The 16,041-nt window shown below is 38.0% G+C and overlaps 3 protein-coding genes across 3 annotated transcripts; 1 reads left to right on the plus strand and 2 right to left on the minus strand.

The window, feature by feature from the left end:
• Positions 1-683: 683 nt before the first annotated feature.
• Positions 684-5,674, minus strand: LOC309697653 (NEDD8-activating enzyme E1 catalytic subunit-like). The gene is made up of 18 exons (XM_082519731.1): positions 5,593-5,674; positions 5,452-5,490; positions 4,696-4,819; positions 4,466-4,546; positions 4,262-4,344; positions 4,077-4,157; positions 3,925-3,968; positions 3,781-3,845; positions 3,370-3,525; positions 2,591-2,693; positions 2,390-2,500; positions 2,254-2,307; positions 1,871-1,907; positions 1,671-1,752; positions 1,478-1,578; positions 1,330-1,393; positions 1,179-1,233; positions 684-1,077 (listed from the first exon to the last, which is right to left on the minus strand). The coding sequence occupies exons 1-18, from the start codon at positions 5,610-5,612 to the stop codon at positions 989-991; spliced, it is 1,389 nt and encodes a 462-aa protein (XP_082375857.1). The 5' UTR covers positions 5,613-5,674; the 3' UTR covers positions 684-988.
• An 841-nt stretch (positions 5,675-6,515) lies between these two features.
• On the plus strand, positions 6,516-10,881 carry LOC309697942 (PRA1 family protein 3-like). The gene is made up of 3 exons (XM_082520168.1): positions 6,516-6,767; positions 7,667-7,884; positions 9,398-10,881. The coding sequence occupies exons 1-3, from the start codon at positions 6,586-6,588 to the stop codon at positions 9,571-9,573; spliced, it is 576 nt and encodes a 191-aa protein (XP_082376294.1). The 5' UTR covers positions 6,516-6,585; the 3' UTR covers positions 9,574-10,881.
• A 1,386-nt stretch (positions 10,882-12,267) lies between these two features.
• On the minus strand, positions 12,268-15,999 carry lmod3 (leiomodin 3 (fetal)). The gene is made up of 3 exons (XM_082519204.1): positions 14,749-15,999; positions 13,048-14,649; positions 12,268-12,853 (listed from the first exon to the last, which is right to left on the minus strand). Exons 1-3 carry the CDS (start codon positions 15,034-15,036, stop codon positions 12,806-12,808), a joined length of 1,938 nt encoding a protein of 645 aa, XP_082375330.1. The 5' UTR covers positions 15,037-15,999; the 3' UTR covers positions 12,268-12,805.
• Between the last annotated feature and the right edge of the window lie 42 nt (positions 16,000-16,041).

Genomic DNA, 16,041 nt, shown 5'->3' on the forward strand with positions numbered 1-16,041 from the left:
GTCAAATATATTATCAGGATATTATCTTCTTAGGTTTGAAGAATGTTCTTAATTAATAGGTTGCAAAGGGTAAAACATCCCACAATATATATTTATACAGTCTTTCCACGATGTTACAATGTAAACCGAGATTTTTAAAAAAAAAACGGGATAGTGATTAAGATAAGAATAACGATTAAGTGGAGCAGCTATCAGTTTGTGTTTATATCAACACCATAATGAGTTTTACGGTATATGACTGTTCCTTTTTGTCGCGCAATCATTGATTTGCAAATGTTAGCCTATTCCCAGGCTATTAGTACTGCTAATAGTAGCCAATAGTAAAGAAGAGCGTGAACTCCCTTCAGTGATGAGTGTTGATGTCTTAGTTTGTCTACTACATGGGAATTTGGAAAGATATAAAGACAACAACCACTTCCATAGTTAGGGAGAGTTAAAACGTAAATAAACATACTAAACAAATTTTTGCATTTCATATGAACTTTTCAGTTGTTATAGAATTAATCATAAAACACATGACAATCCAAGTGCCTCTAGATTAAAAAGCTTAATGCACCATGTCTATATACTGTGATAGTTGTCATCTAATCCAGTTGTTAGAAATCCATCAAATTAAAACCCAGAAGCTGCCAAAGAAAATGCCATTTACTTCTAAATCAAATAAATGAGATGAAACTGTAGTCTCACATGATAATAAAACTTTATTAGAGTATAGTGCACATCATTATTTTTATTTAATTTGATGGGGAAGTAGCTACAGGGTAGGTCAACACAGGACAAACTGACAAAGTAGTAAACAACATTACTAATAGAAAAACAATGTTATTTAATGGCCATATTCATATAGCATCAACACTATCTGACAAGTGAGAACTTACTGATCATATTTACATTATTATATCAAATGTGCTACTGAAAAGTCCCAGTAACTTTGTCATGAGACCAGTTTGCATCCAGTTGCATCAGTGCTGCTTGTAGTAATGGAGGTTCAAGCTGTAAAATTGAGCTTGAAGAGGACCGTCTGGGGTGTGGTGATATCAGCTACAGCCAGTTCCTGTCCATCTGACAAGCCCAGCTCTACATCAGAAAAAAAGACTTGTTACACAAGCATGATTTACATGTTATAGATGCAACTTTTAATGGACTCTAAGAATCTGAGCTTATCAGCTTCTTATTACCTTTTAAAGTTTTGCAGAGGTTTGGCCTGGTTCGTTCTTCAATGGATTTAACAGACTAGAATAAAAATACAATCCTAGGTTACCTGTGGTGTATAATACGATACAAGTCATGAATTTTTTTTTTCCTCCCAGAATTGGTTTAATACATTACCTGCAAATACAGCGTCTTATTCTTTCCTTCCAGAGTTGTGGTGATAGCAGGGGATTTCATTTGTCTGGGAAAGAAATGAAATAAATCTTAATGCGATCATTATTTGTGTCAAAAATCCGAGAGCAGAATGTTCTTCCTGAGTACTCACAAAGAGGCGTTCTCTGTCAGGTACTCTAAAACCTCCTGTAATTTGGCAGAAGGAGGGAACTGGAGATCTTGAGGCACCTGGCTGCAAGCTGAGCAATTTTCCTGTCAATCAATGAAAATTCAGATTACACTGAATATTCTCGGTGAGCATACATTACACAGCTGGCAAAAAGCCAGTTACAGCTAAAACAAACCTTTCGCTCTGCTTCGAATGTGTAGGTGTACAGTCCATCCACGTCATTGAAGACCATGTAATTATTCAAAGGGATATAGGCGCTGGTAAAAAAAAACAACAACAAAAAACAATAAGAGATGTTTATGTTGAGAAAAATAGAAAAAAATATATCAACAGCTAACTACAATAAATGGCTCAAAATGTCTTTTTACAACCAACCTCGTAGCAATCTTAAAAACTTCTGTTGCACAGGCAGCTACGAAGAACAGAAACAGAAAACAAAAGAAGTGAATGAATGAAACGTGAACGAGTTAAGCTGCAAAGTTAGCATCTAAGGTTAACAAGCTACCCAAGTACAGTAGTAAATGATCACAGTGTTAAAAACTGCAGAGCAATTAGCTGTCTGTTAGCTGCAAGTCTAAATATGTTTAAAAAACCAAAACACGTTGTTTAAAAAATGTCCACCATTTTTCAAGCGCTACATCTCCCAATACCATCATTTTAACAACTGCATGTTTAATTAAGGAATGTTTGCTGCTTTTACATCACCAGACATTACAACACTTTCACTGCTACCAGCTTAAAAAGTTGGACTTTCATACCAGCAATAACAGCATTAGTCGAAGCCACAGCAGGAATGATCCTTTTCACGACACCTGTGACATAAGAAACAGATACAACTTTAATAACAATTCAAATGTAGCACAATAGAGCTGAACAAATGATTCCCAGGCTCACCTTGAGTCAGTCTGTATGTCACTCCTGTAATGTTAAACTCTGCTGCTCTTTCTTTGGATCTTTCGAACACCCACTGGATGTGCTCTGGATTGTCTCCATCTAAGCTTGTTTCTATTAGACAACCCATGTTCTTAGTATTCATTTTAACAAAGGCAGGTTATATGACGTGTTACTGGTTACCAAGTCAATATATTAGCGTACCTCCAAATGGCTTTTCTTTGGGCCATTGTAAGATTCTGGCGTATTCGATGCAGTGTTCTGGCAGCCTTGGCATTGAAGCAATGGTGCACATGGGGAAATTAATCTGTGGATCACAAATGTTTATTTAATGCTATGCAAAAACGAGTCATTGAAAGGATCATTATAAGCTGTTACTATGGGCCTGGTACTATGAAGCGAATTCAGAATAGCCAGGACATATTTAGTAGTCCACTAAAGAAGAATGATTTTACAAAGATAAAAATATACCATTAGAAAGATATGAAGAGGTAAAACACATAAAACACACCGGTAAGTAAGTAAGACTTATAACAAAAATAAACTTCAAGTATCAGTAAAAGCATACGAGGATTAAAATGCGCTATGCAACACTAAGACAGCTACATTGTCAAAAACTGTTAGCTACCAGCTGTTTAACCGTTAAACCATCAGTTTAACCATTAAATCTCTATTTACCTTACTTAAGTGCTGTTTTTTATATCCTCTGAATGTAAGTGACAGTTTTCTCCAAATTAAAATAGTTCTTTTCAGCCTCAACAAACAAACAGCTGTTGCTGCAGATTGGAATATTAGGGACCACCTGTTCCCCACAACTGCTTTTTCACACCCAGACACACTCAACACAGCACCAGATGTAACTTTGTAAAAAGTTAATAGGCTGGCAGACAATTCTGTCACAGAGCACACTAAAAACAGAAAAATATATACAAATCTTTAAGGTGAAACCAGAAAATCAATATCTGTAAGAAAGGGAGCAGTACCTGTGGCGGATACAGCTCCAGAGTGCAGTCAATACATGCAGTCATTCCCGGCAGAATGACACGAGCATTTCCTTTAAAGCCCTCTGTCCCTCCATCAATGAGCGGGATGATGGAGCTAGGATCCAGGACTCCGTCTTCATAGCTCAGGAGGGAGATCTATAAAAGGTCAAATCAATCATAAATTGCACACATAAATCTGTTTTATCAGCAGAAGAGAAAGCATACACGGTGCAGCATTGACAAAGTATGACACTATCTCATAATGTACTTAAAAATTTGAATAACACACTATTTTAATTCTTAAATAACTATTATTCCTCTCTTTCTTTTGGCTGCTCCCTTTAAGGGAGTAAAGAAAAACCTGAAGGAAAAAAAACAAAAAACAAACTGCAACTAATTTATATTTTGTACCAGCATCCCATTCATCCAGCGTCTGGCAATGATGGAGTCCAGTCCACAAACGATGATGTGGAACTCTGAAAATAAAATAAACTATCAGGCGTCTATTTAGTAAGACCTGCTAAAGTTTACACGTTATAAGAAAAGCACACTTACGCCTGTAGAAAGACTCGTCACAGTCTTGGATCTTTTTAAAGTGACTGCAGATCATTTATAAGGTGATAACATGATAGCAGCACACAGTAAATGTCATATATTGTAAACACAGTCCGTGTTGTTTTTAAAGAAAATTGTCAATAAAAGGATACGGAACAACTTTACAACCCGGGACACGGCTGTTAATAAAGTCAGCAGCCACTTCCGCCTTTGGTCGTCCAACATCGTTGGGTCTAAATAGAGACACGTCAGTTTTGATTATATATGAAACACTGTGCATAATCAGTACTTGTGTGGTATTAAACCATGGTGAAATTTAAAAAAGCTAAAAACCTACCTGAAAAGAAACTGCCTGTTGAGGTTGGACGGATCAATAGTATCCATATCAACCACGTGAATGAGGCGAAACCCAGACAAGGCCTGAAGCAAAGAAAGACTATGTAAGAACTTATTTAAACCACTAAAAAGACTTTGCATTTGTTCAATTTACACTTGATGATGAACCTTAACAAAACGTGCATTCAAGCTTGCTATTTCCTACCAGATTTTTCAGCAGCTCACAACCAAGTCCTCCTGCTCCGATCACCAGAATCTTGCATGTTTCCAACAAAAAATGCAGGGACTGGTATGAAAAAAATATTATATATTTAAAGAATGGTATTTAAGATTTTTAAAAACCCTCTAACCTCACAGTGCAGCTATAGCCTTATCTTGTTTGGCTTATTCAGTCAAATATATGAAGCATGCACATAAAAAACATTTCCATGTAACCTCAGTGCTTGGCTCAAAGTCAGGATGCGTAAATGGGCCAGGTCGCTCCAAAAACTTCTTCACATGATTCCAACGACCATCCCAATCGCAGCCACCATCTCTGTGTCCACTATCTACAGCCATTCTGGGCAAACAACACAACACAACAAGATGCACTGGACTTGTATTACAACACAATTTATGCTTACACTTCTTCTAACTTATCTCAAGACTAAAAAGAGCAGCCAAAATGAATAGGACTCTCATATTAAGAAACCTGATAGAGATAAAAGTCATAAAGCAGGTTTCAATCTACTAAAGCATTAAGATTACAGCACTTATATTTCCTGTATAGGCTTGTTGATGAACACATAATAAGTGGTCTCTATCAGTGTCTCAAGATTGCATATCCATGTTGCATTTAACTACAAGGACAGTGATTACCCAGGTGAGGGGTGATAGATATAGATAGAAAAATATAGGGGTTGCAAGAAAAATGCATGCGATATGAAGCAGACACAAGGCTGTAACAGACCGAATAGGTCTTGCAAGAAAGCTGATTTGAGCAATGCAACTTCGACCCTTGCAATAAACTCTAGACTTTAACTGGATTCACGTTTCACATGGATGATTTATAGAAACATATAATGGTGGGTTAGTAAGTCCTGCGTGCATGGTAAAATGTTTGATTTGATCATATCTGCTGGCCCAGCAGTCGCTGCTCACTTAGCAACGCAAACCTGCTGCCAGAGACCCTTATTTAGATTCGTCACTAACTTCTCAGTTAGGTCCTCTATTCGCCTTCTTTTCTTCTCCCTGAAAGAAAAAAATAAAGCTGTCTTTAGGCATGTTGGGTTGCTGACAAAGGTGCAGCATTTAACTACGTTAAAATAATAATTTCCATCAATTACGACTTACGGCTCCTCGGCATCCGCCATACTTTCAGGGTCCCATGTCCTCGATTGAGACTACTGTATTCACGAGTGTCAAAGCTGCGCCGCAGCCCCGACTCCTCACTGCGCATACAGGGATATATAATTCTCCTGGTTCAGAAATTAGGTTCCTTCCCCACACATATGTGCGTATCTGCATGTCTTTGAAGAGCCATATATAGAGATAATAATTATCCATAGGTGAATAGCAATATTCAGTGATGTCTTCTTCTCTTTCTGCGTTTCATAATTTGAACACAATTTGAGACAAAGGACATTACAAATGCCGCATTTGCCAAAGAGCGTGTCCACTATTTAAAACAATGCAATATTTTTGTGGTTTTAGCCTACATTAAATCTGTTTCTTTTCCTAGTAATTATTATTATTATTATTATTATTGCTATAGCAAACAATAGAGAGAATGCACGTAGTAAAATAGAGATTAGAACTTATTAATCGACTGAGAAAAGGATGTTAAAACAGTCAGGGCCGCTGCACTGGGGAGGCAGCAAATTTTGCCCTCTCTGACCCCCTTGGTGATGTCCCTGATTACAGTGGACTCAGATAATAGAAAAACTAGAGAATTTAACTAAACACTGAAAAAACAAAATTCAGAACAGAAATATATTTAAATAAGATTATAATTATATAAATATAAAGGAAGATGACAAAACAGCAAAGCAAAAGGGATATATTGTATTAATAATTGAATTAAAATTTTTGGTATTAGGTACTAACTAATCAAAAATAAAATTATCTTTTTTTTTAATGGCACTGCTGCACTTTATAAACACAAGTCCTAAACCCGTTAACTGCCGCTGCAGACTGAGCCTCGTTTAAAGTCTCGCGAGAGCGTTTCTCTTTTCGGACTGCCACCTCCTCCAGGCCGCTGACGTGATCAGCTGACCTGTCAAAATATTACGCAGCGTGTGCTGTGGTGTTGTGTTTGTTTGCGTCGCTTAACGACACGCCGAAGATATGGCAGCCAAAATGGAGCTCGCACCCCTCAGACCGTGGGACGACTTTTTCCCCGGAACGGACCGATTCGGCAAGCCCGATTTCGGAGACTTAGCAAAGTGGAACAACAGAGTGATCAGCAATCTGATGTACTACCAGACGAATTACTTCGCCGTGGCTATGGTGGTTTTCCTCATTGTAGGGTGAGTCCTGGGTTGACAGCAGGCTAACGCAGACAGGCCAGCATCTGCTGCTCTGAGCTTAATTCTCTTGCATACCTTTTATCCACACCCATTGTGACCACACAGGCTATTTTTGTTGCATTTAGCACTGTGTTGCTATGTTTACTAATGTTTAATACGGTGAAGCTCTTTTCTATCTTTCCAGTCGTCAGATGGTCACTAGCCATATAGATGTTTTAACCTCTATTGGCCTACAAGTCCTCTCTTTCCAACATTTAAAACATTCAGAGGAAGTAAGTTTTTAGATGGCCTAAATGCTGAGCTGGTGCTTTATACTGTACGCATGTCGTACACATCCAGTAAAAACTTGTGTAAAATTAACCTTATTTAAAAGTTATGCTAAATTTGACCATCGGCCGCCCAACATTGTTGCCGTTTCCTGCATACAAGCTGCTGCTTTGAATGCAGGATGATGTAGTGGAAATCGTGAGTCGACATCCTCTTGCAGGCCTTGCCGCTTTTGGTGTACAGCAAAGTGGTAGTTACTAATTTTTGCCACCACCAGCAGGTTGTGCTGTTTAAAAGAATTTTAAATTACATATAATATGTGTCTATGTGAATTTTTGCATACACTCGTTATGAACATGAATGTCACTGTCATTTTAAGTTTTTAATAATTTCTTTGAACTGTTATATATATTTATTTATTTATTTATTTATTTTTTAGGATGGAGTAATGATGTTTGCTGTACAATGATTCCAGTCTGGAAAAAAGAACAGTTCAAATAAATCATTACAAGCCCAGATTATCTTGACATTCATGCTAATGATGAGTGTATGTAAACTTCTTACCACAACATATATGTAGTGAAATTAATGCACAGCATTTCAGTTTCCTTTGTGTGTGTTCCAATATTCAGGTTCATGAATCCATTTGGCATGTTCCTGGGTGGAGCTGTGGTGGCACTGGTCTTTGCAGGATCAGTCTGGGCAGGAGAAAATAAGGCCACTATCAAGAACTTCAAAAGGAAGAACCCTACTCTGTTTGTCATTGGTGTCATGGTCACCAGCTACTTTCTGCTTTCACTCTGTGGTGGAGTCATGGTCTTCATCTTTGGAATCACCTTTCCTTTGCTCTGTAAGTATATTACACAAGCATTTTCCATTAATTTTGATATTCACCATGTTGGATAATTTGTCAACACCCAGCACAACACTACAAGTACACTACTTTTTGATTATAGCGTCAGTTAATTATTGTTTTTGTTTTAGCTTGGGGTTAATTAGAAATAGTTTAATTAAACAGTTTGTCCAGCAGAATGTGCTCCAAATTCAGTGGTTACTAATACTTTCAGCGCATGTAGCAGAGAAAGCATCAGTATTGAAATTCAAAAGACTCACAAGTCACCTGCTTTTTGCTCCATGGGGCATTCTAAGAAAGGAAAGGAAGCGCATCCAGGATATGCTGACTGGCCAATAACTTGTCGATCAAAAGGCATTAGCCAGTGAGCTAACGGATCTGTTGCAAACACCTGGTGCCAGATACCATACCATAACACACCTTCAGGGCCTAAAGTCAGGGCCTCAACAGATCAGCAAATGCTATTAGCCAGGTGGTCATAATGTTATGCCTGACTGCTGTGTATCTAAGAATATTTGTTAGTGTATATACAACAGAAAAATTCTGGCTATTAGAGTAGCTCTGATTGAAATCTTCCCAATAAAGATATTGTGAATTTCTTTCTAATGTTAACCTGATTTTATCTGTTACACTGGTTACTCACTTTAAAAATAAAACACAGTATATCCTGTAATTTATAATATTGGAATTAATTGAGCTCTTAGTCATTTTATATAAAAAATAGTGACTCATTCTATGATAATTAATATCATTAATAGAGCAGTTTTCCTCATAAAATCATTCCTTAGGGATTATAAAAGTATTCAGATTCTGATTAATCAAGCTTGGAATTTTCTTTGGTTCACTCACAGTTTCTTGACATTTGAAAGGGAAATGTGCTAACTTTGTTACATTAAGAACCTTTTCGAACTTCGCAACTTGTACAGACTTGAGACCGTTCCCTATAGTATATTGCTAACATCTGGCTAATGTTATGCAATGAAAACTGCCAGGGAGAGTGGCGATGAGTCACTGAAGCATTTGAACAGTATGTGCAGAATTGCTGATGCGCATTTCCTGTTGACGCTGATTGTAAAATAAAGTCAGTATTACAGGCTACTTCTCTCTAAATATTTTTAGACTCTGACCATCAGCAGAGTGGTTCAGATAATTGGTGGGTTAGGTTCCTCGAGCAAATGTAGCAGCTCTAACATTGTGGCAGACAGATGAGGCAGTTTGATTCTTCCCAGGAGGAGTGCCCACTGCTGCTTGTGTTGACTCGTTGCTATGGGTTGTTGACAGGACCACATTTACTAGCTGATGTCATGCATTCAGTATCTGTCTGACATGGAAATAAAAGATTTACCTTTCCTAACACCTGCTTAATGTCTGCGTTTCAGGAGTATCACATTTTGTTTTGGCAATTTTCAACATGTGTTTCAGTAAAAACATTAATCTTGCTATACTTAAATGTATTCTATCCCCTCCTTACTGAAACAATATTAATAGGCTGCTCTTGTTTATCCCGTAGTAATCTTGATCCATGCCTCTTTGAGACTTCGCAACATGAAAAACAGGCTGGAGAACAAGATTGAAGGTGTTGGGCTAAAGAAGACCCCCATGGGCATCATCATGGATCTCCTGGACCAACAAGAGGAGAAAATTAATAAGATTCAGGATTTCATTGAAAACAAACTGAAGGAGTAAGAGTGCAGCCAAGAGTGTGCCAAAAGAAATCAGTGTCATACAGTATGGATTAAAGTTTCTGTAGAATTGTCTGATAAGTTCCAGTTTAAGCCCCTTATAATAATAATAATAATAAAGTTACAGATTTTTTTTCCCCTCATTCCCACTTTTTTTTTACCCATTTTAGTTTAATATATGCTCTTACATGTTTGTGTGAGTTCACAATATCTAAGGGGTAAAGGTGAATCATGTCATTATAACAGAGTTCGCACAATCATTGTATGGATTGGATGTTGGGATCAAAGTTTTTAGCATTCCTGTGTCAAAATATGTCCACAGACGCATAATTCCCCATCGTTGACAGTGCACTTTGTTCTACACAGTAATCAAGTATTTATTCAATCCAAATAAAATAGAATGTTTGAGCTGAATAAACAGTGATTAGATACCAGTTATATTTGTTCAAAAAAAAAAATTCATTTCCTTTCAGTTTGCTACCTCAAAATGAGCACGTTTATCTTTATTCTCACCGAGTAGACCCAGATTACCAAAACGCACCGCTGCCACCAAGTGAACTGCTTATTAAACCGCAATAACTCCAATTTTGTCATTGCAGGAGCTTGCTTTATGAATGCTGAAAAAAGTTTGCTTCTTGCATAGACATTGTTACTTGTCCTTACTCAAAATAATAATGCAGTGTGGATATTCGATTTGTCACAAGATTTGTGCATACAGTTTCTGACTGTACACGGTGGCCTGAGTGCATCCCCTCTGTTCACAGCTATGCAATACGGAAAAATGAATGGCAAGTGCAGCTTTATCGTTTGAGTATATGTTATGTATATTTTTGTTATTTCTGATGTGTCATTATTTTAGCATGCAGAAATGTATTTTAAAAATAAATTTTCAACTGACTTTTAGCACATTTCCCTGTTCATTAGTCGACATCTCATGGAATTCTGAAAAAAGTTACAATAATTATTATTTTATACTGATATACTTATACTGATCTGTTCAGAAATGCACACTGAACGCAGTTTGTACTGCTACCTACTCAAATGTCAGTTCATTTTTAATTGGTTTGGGATGCAGCATTATGTGTGTGTGTGTGTGTTATATGTTTTTTGGTGACATTTCCATTCTTGAAAAGTGATGAATAGAAATAAAAATTGGCTGTCCTCTATAAAAATAAATGTAATTTGATTTACAGTGCAAAAGTCTCAAGCCATCGCTCATATCTATATTTTGCTGGGAAAATAAGAAGTGGGTGAAGCAATTTCATGAAATGTGCAAACATCAAACAAATACAGCATATGAGGTAAAAACAGAGTCTCCATCTTTCTTTTTTTTTTCTTTATGATACCTGAACACAGGCAAAATGAAAGGGTTTTTCATTAAGTAGTCTTCAGGAATAGATCTCCAGGCTTCTTGTGGGACATCCATCCAAAGCTCTTCTTTGGATGTTGGCTGCCTTTTGTTCTGTTTTCTGTCAAGATGATCCCACATGGCTTCACTAATGCTGAGGTCTGAGCTCTGGAGAGGTCAAATCATGTCTGGTACTAATTCTCTGTGTGTTTTCCTATCAAGGAGTGTTTTTGCTACATTGGTGGTGTGTTTGGAAATATTGTTGTGATAAAAAATTAAGCTGTTGCCAATCAGATGCTTTCCACATGGTAATGTATAGTGGATCAGAACCTGACAGTACTGTACTTTCCTGCATTCAAAATGAAACAAATTTGATAAGATGTTTCCATGTTTTACAGATGGCTGTAGACAGTCATGGTTGTGCCCCCTCCCACCCCCACCCTGTAGACATTGAAAGTGATTTGAACCAAATTTCACATTTAGATTCCCTGCACAAGATGTTTTGCCACTGGTTTGTAGTCCAGTTCTCGTGTAATTTTGCATACCTCAGCCTTTTCTCCCTGTCTCCCTTATTTAAGACTTCTTGACATCCACCCTTCCACTCAGAAGATACCTGATGAAGCTTCAGCAAACAGCAGATGGATCAACTGAACGGCCACATGAATGTCTCAATTCCTCTGTCAGGACTTGCCTGGATTTTTCCCCGAATCTCTTAAGAACATGAATTTTGCATGCTGTTGTAGACAGTTTTTTTTTCAGCTTCCCACTTCTTCTTTCATCCTCTGCTTGCACAATTTTAAACCAAATTATTGGTAAATGATAATATACTGGTTCTTATATACCGGTAGTGCTTTTCTACTCTGCAGGAGCACTCGAAGCACTTAATACAATTTACTATTCATCATATTCATACAAACTTTTTTGCTATACCTAAGTTCTTTTTTCTTTCACATTGACACTATGATGAACACATCCGAGAGTAAGTTGTGGTTCAGTGTCCTCTCTAAGGACACTTTGTCATGCAGCCTTGAGCAGCCAGAGATTGAACTACCGACCTTACAGTTTGTAGATGATCAGCTCAAACTGTGTTAATTTTGGCATTTTTGTTATATTCAAATAAATGGCCTTTGCAAAGTACTTTATGATGCAGACTTTGTTCCAGATAAGTCTAAAACAAAAAGTATACTGTAGGATTTTACTGAAAAAAGAGAGAGAAAAACGACTACTGAATGGCGGATTAGTGGGGGAAATAAAACCTTTGCAGATATTTATATCTTTTGAATAAACTGTCTGGGAGGCATGAATTTACTACACAGATTATATGAGTAATTTTATTTTCTATATCCAGCGCTCATTTCAGGATGAAAAAATGATCCCCTTGGGATGGATGTGCGTTACAGCTAATGGCACCTCTACAGTGACCAGTGATGTTGAATTAATTTAAAAAAACATCCCCCAGCAAAGAGTGGAAGGTTTATATTATTTAATAGCAAAATGATTAAGTCACAAACATTTAATCAAACACGCTTGCTAATTCATTTTAAGCACAAAGATTAGAGAAATTGTTGTATATGTAGACATCATGAACAAATACTGTGTGAATACACTTTTTTTTTCTTAACCATGCACTGTATTCAGAAGAGCTTTCAAATTATGAAAGGGTAACACGCTTTACTGTAGAATTAATACACAATATTTGGCTGTAGTCAGTGTTCATAATTGCTGTGACTTTGCAAAGACTATATCACGTATTGAAATAAAACAGAACTAACCAGTATTTTTCTCTAGGTAATTAAAGTTCAGTAGCAATTTGTACTGTTCATGTGAAGTGACTAATACTGAGCATGTGTAATAAAAACAAATACTATGGTGAAGAAACAGCAGCGCCTTACAGGAGACTCGTTTCACTTGATTCCAGGGCTTTAGGGAGAGGCACCTGTGAGAAGCAACAAAGGAAAAGAACAGCAGGTTTAGTTTGCTTTTTAGGACAATGCATGCTCTATTAAAACACCTTCAGAAAATGAAAGTGTTATGATAAATGCTCTTCTGTTTTGTGAGCTTGAACACTGTTCCACTTTTTGAGCAATTAAAAAATGTAATTTCAGGTAATACTGATTCTAAGGTACTCACAGATTTGAGATAAGCCACGTTGCTCTTTTTGATATCATTTAGGAGCTGATCACGAGGTGTGACGTCAACCTTTGGAGGTAATCGTCTGCGAGGGACAGGTTTTAAGGACTTGATCACGTCAGTCAGATTGGCCGTTTCATCCTCATTCCCTGCACTGCCTGTATCCTTCACTTTGGGAGTCTTCCTCAGTTGAAAGCTTGCCCTCTCTGATCTTCTATCATCTCTTGGGTCCAGCTCGAATATAGGATCCCGTTTTTTTGGAGTTCTCCTCAGCTGGACATCCTTTAATGGGTTTGCTGGTTCATCACTGGGTTGTTTGGGAATGCTTTTGTGTTTGATCTTCTTCTGGGGCTCTGGTTGTTCTGTCTGGTGTTGTGTTTGCACAACAGCATTCAGCTCTGATGAGGGTGGGGCAAGTCCATGCTCCTGTAGGAATTCTATGGGTGGTATGTATCCCAGCATCTCAAGTAAACCAGGAGGTAGATTGAGACTGCTCTCATACATCTGCATCAGCTCCCTCTGCTGCTTTAGCTGTTGCTGCCTCTGCTCTTCCTTCCTCAGCTGCCTCTGACGGTCCAGATTCCTTGTTAAAATGTTGGTCACTACCATCCTGGGCCCTGGCTGTTCAAAGTGGTAGCCCATCTTCAGAAGGGTGTTGTTGGCCTTGAGCAAGCGAGAGATTTCCATCTCTGCGTGATGACCTAGCATATGCCTCTGGTTGTGAAAACGCAGCTCTGTGAGAGTCTCATTGAACTGGAGGCAGCGAATGATGGCAACGATGCCTTTGCCAGTTATGAAGTTTGACTCAATGTTTAAAGTCGTAATGCTCCGATTCTCTCGTAGCATGTTGGCTAGATTGAAAGAAATATTTTCATCGACACCAGTGTTGGCTAAACTGAATGTTTTAACATATTTATTCTTCTTCAGGGCTTTGACATAGTCCACGAGCATCTCTTTGGGAATGTTTTCTATATTGTTGAGGTTTACCTCAGTGATAGAGGGGTTGTTTTTGCGGATCTTATCAAGTGTCGACTCCAAGTTTGTATCATTTCCTGAAGGTCTTGATGTAATTTTTATATTATTGAGTGAAAGCTTCGGGATTTTCAGTTTACCTATTTTTCTCTCTTCTTTCTCTGGAAGCTTCTCATTGGGTTCGACTGTTTCTGGCTCCTCTGGAGCCTCTTGGGGAGGCAAACATTTTGTACTTTTATTTCCTTCTTTCTCTTCAGTGTTGTGTTTCAGAGCTAAGGTCTCAGTAGTCTCCTTTGTGCCTGAGAAAGGCTGACTGCCAGTTGTATTTTTTCCTGGTGCTTGTTCTGTGATATCCAGAGGCTCTGCGTGTTCGTCTACATTTTCAGGTTGGACTTCAACAAGTTGCTTCATCTCTTTCTCTCTTCCCACATCTATTATTTTGTCCTTTTCATCCCTCTCATCAACTTCTTCAACAATTTCCTCAATAATCTCCTCTATAATTTCCTCTCCAGTTTCACAATCTGCAGCTTCTTCTTCAGTGACTTCCTCTATCACTTCATACACCTCATATTTGCCACATCCTGCGTTTTCTTCTTTTTCTTTCTTTTCAGATTCCTCCCTCAAGGTTTTCTAAACAGTACATTAGGACATTAAGATTAGAACTATAACATTAATGGTATGCACCAAAAACTGAATTGTACATGAACCTTTGCTAGAGTTATCTCTTACCTCACTGGGCAGGAGAGTAGCAGGCACTCTTTCTTCCTCGAGCATACGTTTAGACTCTTTCTCCCAGTAGAGGTAATCAACTAGGGATCTGTGGTCAAACGTCCCTGTCGGAGGTTTTTCTGTCTGGTCCTTCTGTCTCTGTCCTACTGGTACACTCTCATCTGGTGCAATAATAACATCCATCTCACTCTGAAGCTCCTTAAGCTCCTCAGGCGAAAGCATTGCAAGGATTTCATCCTCATCAATGTCCTCTTCGTTGAGATCCTCAAGGTCTCTGCCGTTAGACATATTTGCACTGAAGTTTTAAAGTTGTGTTTTCCTGTCGATATCAAGGCAAAACACAACTTTTTATCCAATCTCTGACTCAACACAGAGCAAACTGGGAAGCCTCTGACTTTGACTTTAGCTAGAAACCGTTTGATCCTGCCTCACGGACTAAAATAAACCCTGTGAACTACATGGAAGATATTTACGGTACCAACAGGGGAAAGACATGCTAACATTCTTTTTTCAGACCCTTCTGCCAGCTGCCCTGGTCATCACAATCTTTTGAGATGACAGTTGCTTCAGGCAAAAGGAAAACGCTGGATTGACTGCAGCAGGTGCGATGTTTTTACAGGCCTAGCGGGAGGGCTAACATGTCCCATGCAAACAGAGCTCCTCCCAGAGTTACACAACAAACAAACCATGAGCAAAAAGAGTTAGCTTGTTTTCAGGGGTTCGTTATCACAATCCCTTTAGGCCTTGTATACACCTAACCCACAGTTAGGTAGTATATTTTTCTATATGTTTGGGCCTTTCATCCACACGTAAACATAAAAACTCCTTTTAGAGTGAAGATTTGCAGTTATCTTCTTTATTGAAGAGACCTTTGTTGTTTGTACACTTTTGAATGGACAGTTTTTCTATTGTAAGGAAAAACTTGTTTCTCCCACTCGAGCAAATGTTGGGTTAATATCTTTAAATATCAGCTTTCTAGCTTACTAACTCAAAATTTCTAAATTTTACTCAGGAGTAACTCAAAATGTTGAGCTAGTTTACTATCTCATTAATAACGATGAAAGTAATTACCAATCTTTACAAGTGCTGGGATACAGATATTTCCTGGCTAGCTGATTTGCAGTTAGCTAACAGCCTGGTTTTAGCCTATGTTTGTTGGACAGATAAGAGGCTGGGATTAGTCTCCTTATGATACTTGGTGAATACCATTCATTATCATTAACATTATAATTTCTCAGTAAATAGTTTGATTTCTTTAAGTTTTTCTTAGCAGAACTCAACCATTAAGAACTG

The sequence above is a fragment of the Aulonocara stuartgranti genome (genome assembly GCF_965226115.1).
Source record: "Aulonocara stuartgranti genome assembly, chromosome: 20".
In the NCBI taxonomy this organism is placed as follows: Eukaryota; Metazoa; Chordata; class Actinopteri; order Cichliformes; family Cichlidae; genus Aulonocara; species Aulonocara stuartgranti.

Coding starts and splice junctions, on each gene's coding strand:
- LOC309697653 (XM_082519731.1), bottom strand. CDS start 5,612: ATGGCGGATGCCGAGGAGCC. Junction 2,308..2,389: donor GACATACAGACTGACTCAAG/GTGAGCCTGGGA, acceptor CTTATGTCACAG/GTGTCGTGAAAAGGATCATT. Junction 1,234..1,329: donor ATAAGACGCTGTATTTGCAG/GTAATGTATTAA, acceptor TTTTTATTCTAG/TCTGTTAAATCCATTGAAGA.
- lmod3 (XM_082519204.1), bottom strand. CDS start 15,036: ATGTCTAACGGCAGAGACCTTGAGGATCTCAACGAAGAGGACATTGAT. Junction 14,650..14,748: donor CTACTCTCCTGCCCAGTGAG/GTAAGAGATAAC, acceptor TGTACTGTTTAG/AAAACCTTGAGGGAGGAATC. Junction 12,854..13,047: donor ACGTGGCTTATCTCAAATCT/GTGAGTACCTTA, acceptor TGCTTCTCACAG/GTGCCTCTCCCTAAAGCCCT.
- LOC309697942 (XM_082520168.1), top strand. CDS start 6,586: ATGGCAGCCAAAATGGAGCTCGCACCCCTCAGACCGTGGGACGACTTT. Junction 6,768..7,666: donor GTGGTTTTCCTCATTGTAGG/GTGAGTCCTGGG, acceptor TCCAATATTCAG/GTTCATGAATCCATTTGGCA. Junction 7,885..9,397: donor AATCACCTTTCCTTTGCTCT/GTAAGTATATTA, acceptor TTTATCCCGTAG/TAATCTTGATCCATGCCTCT.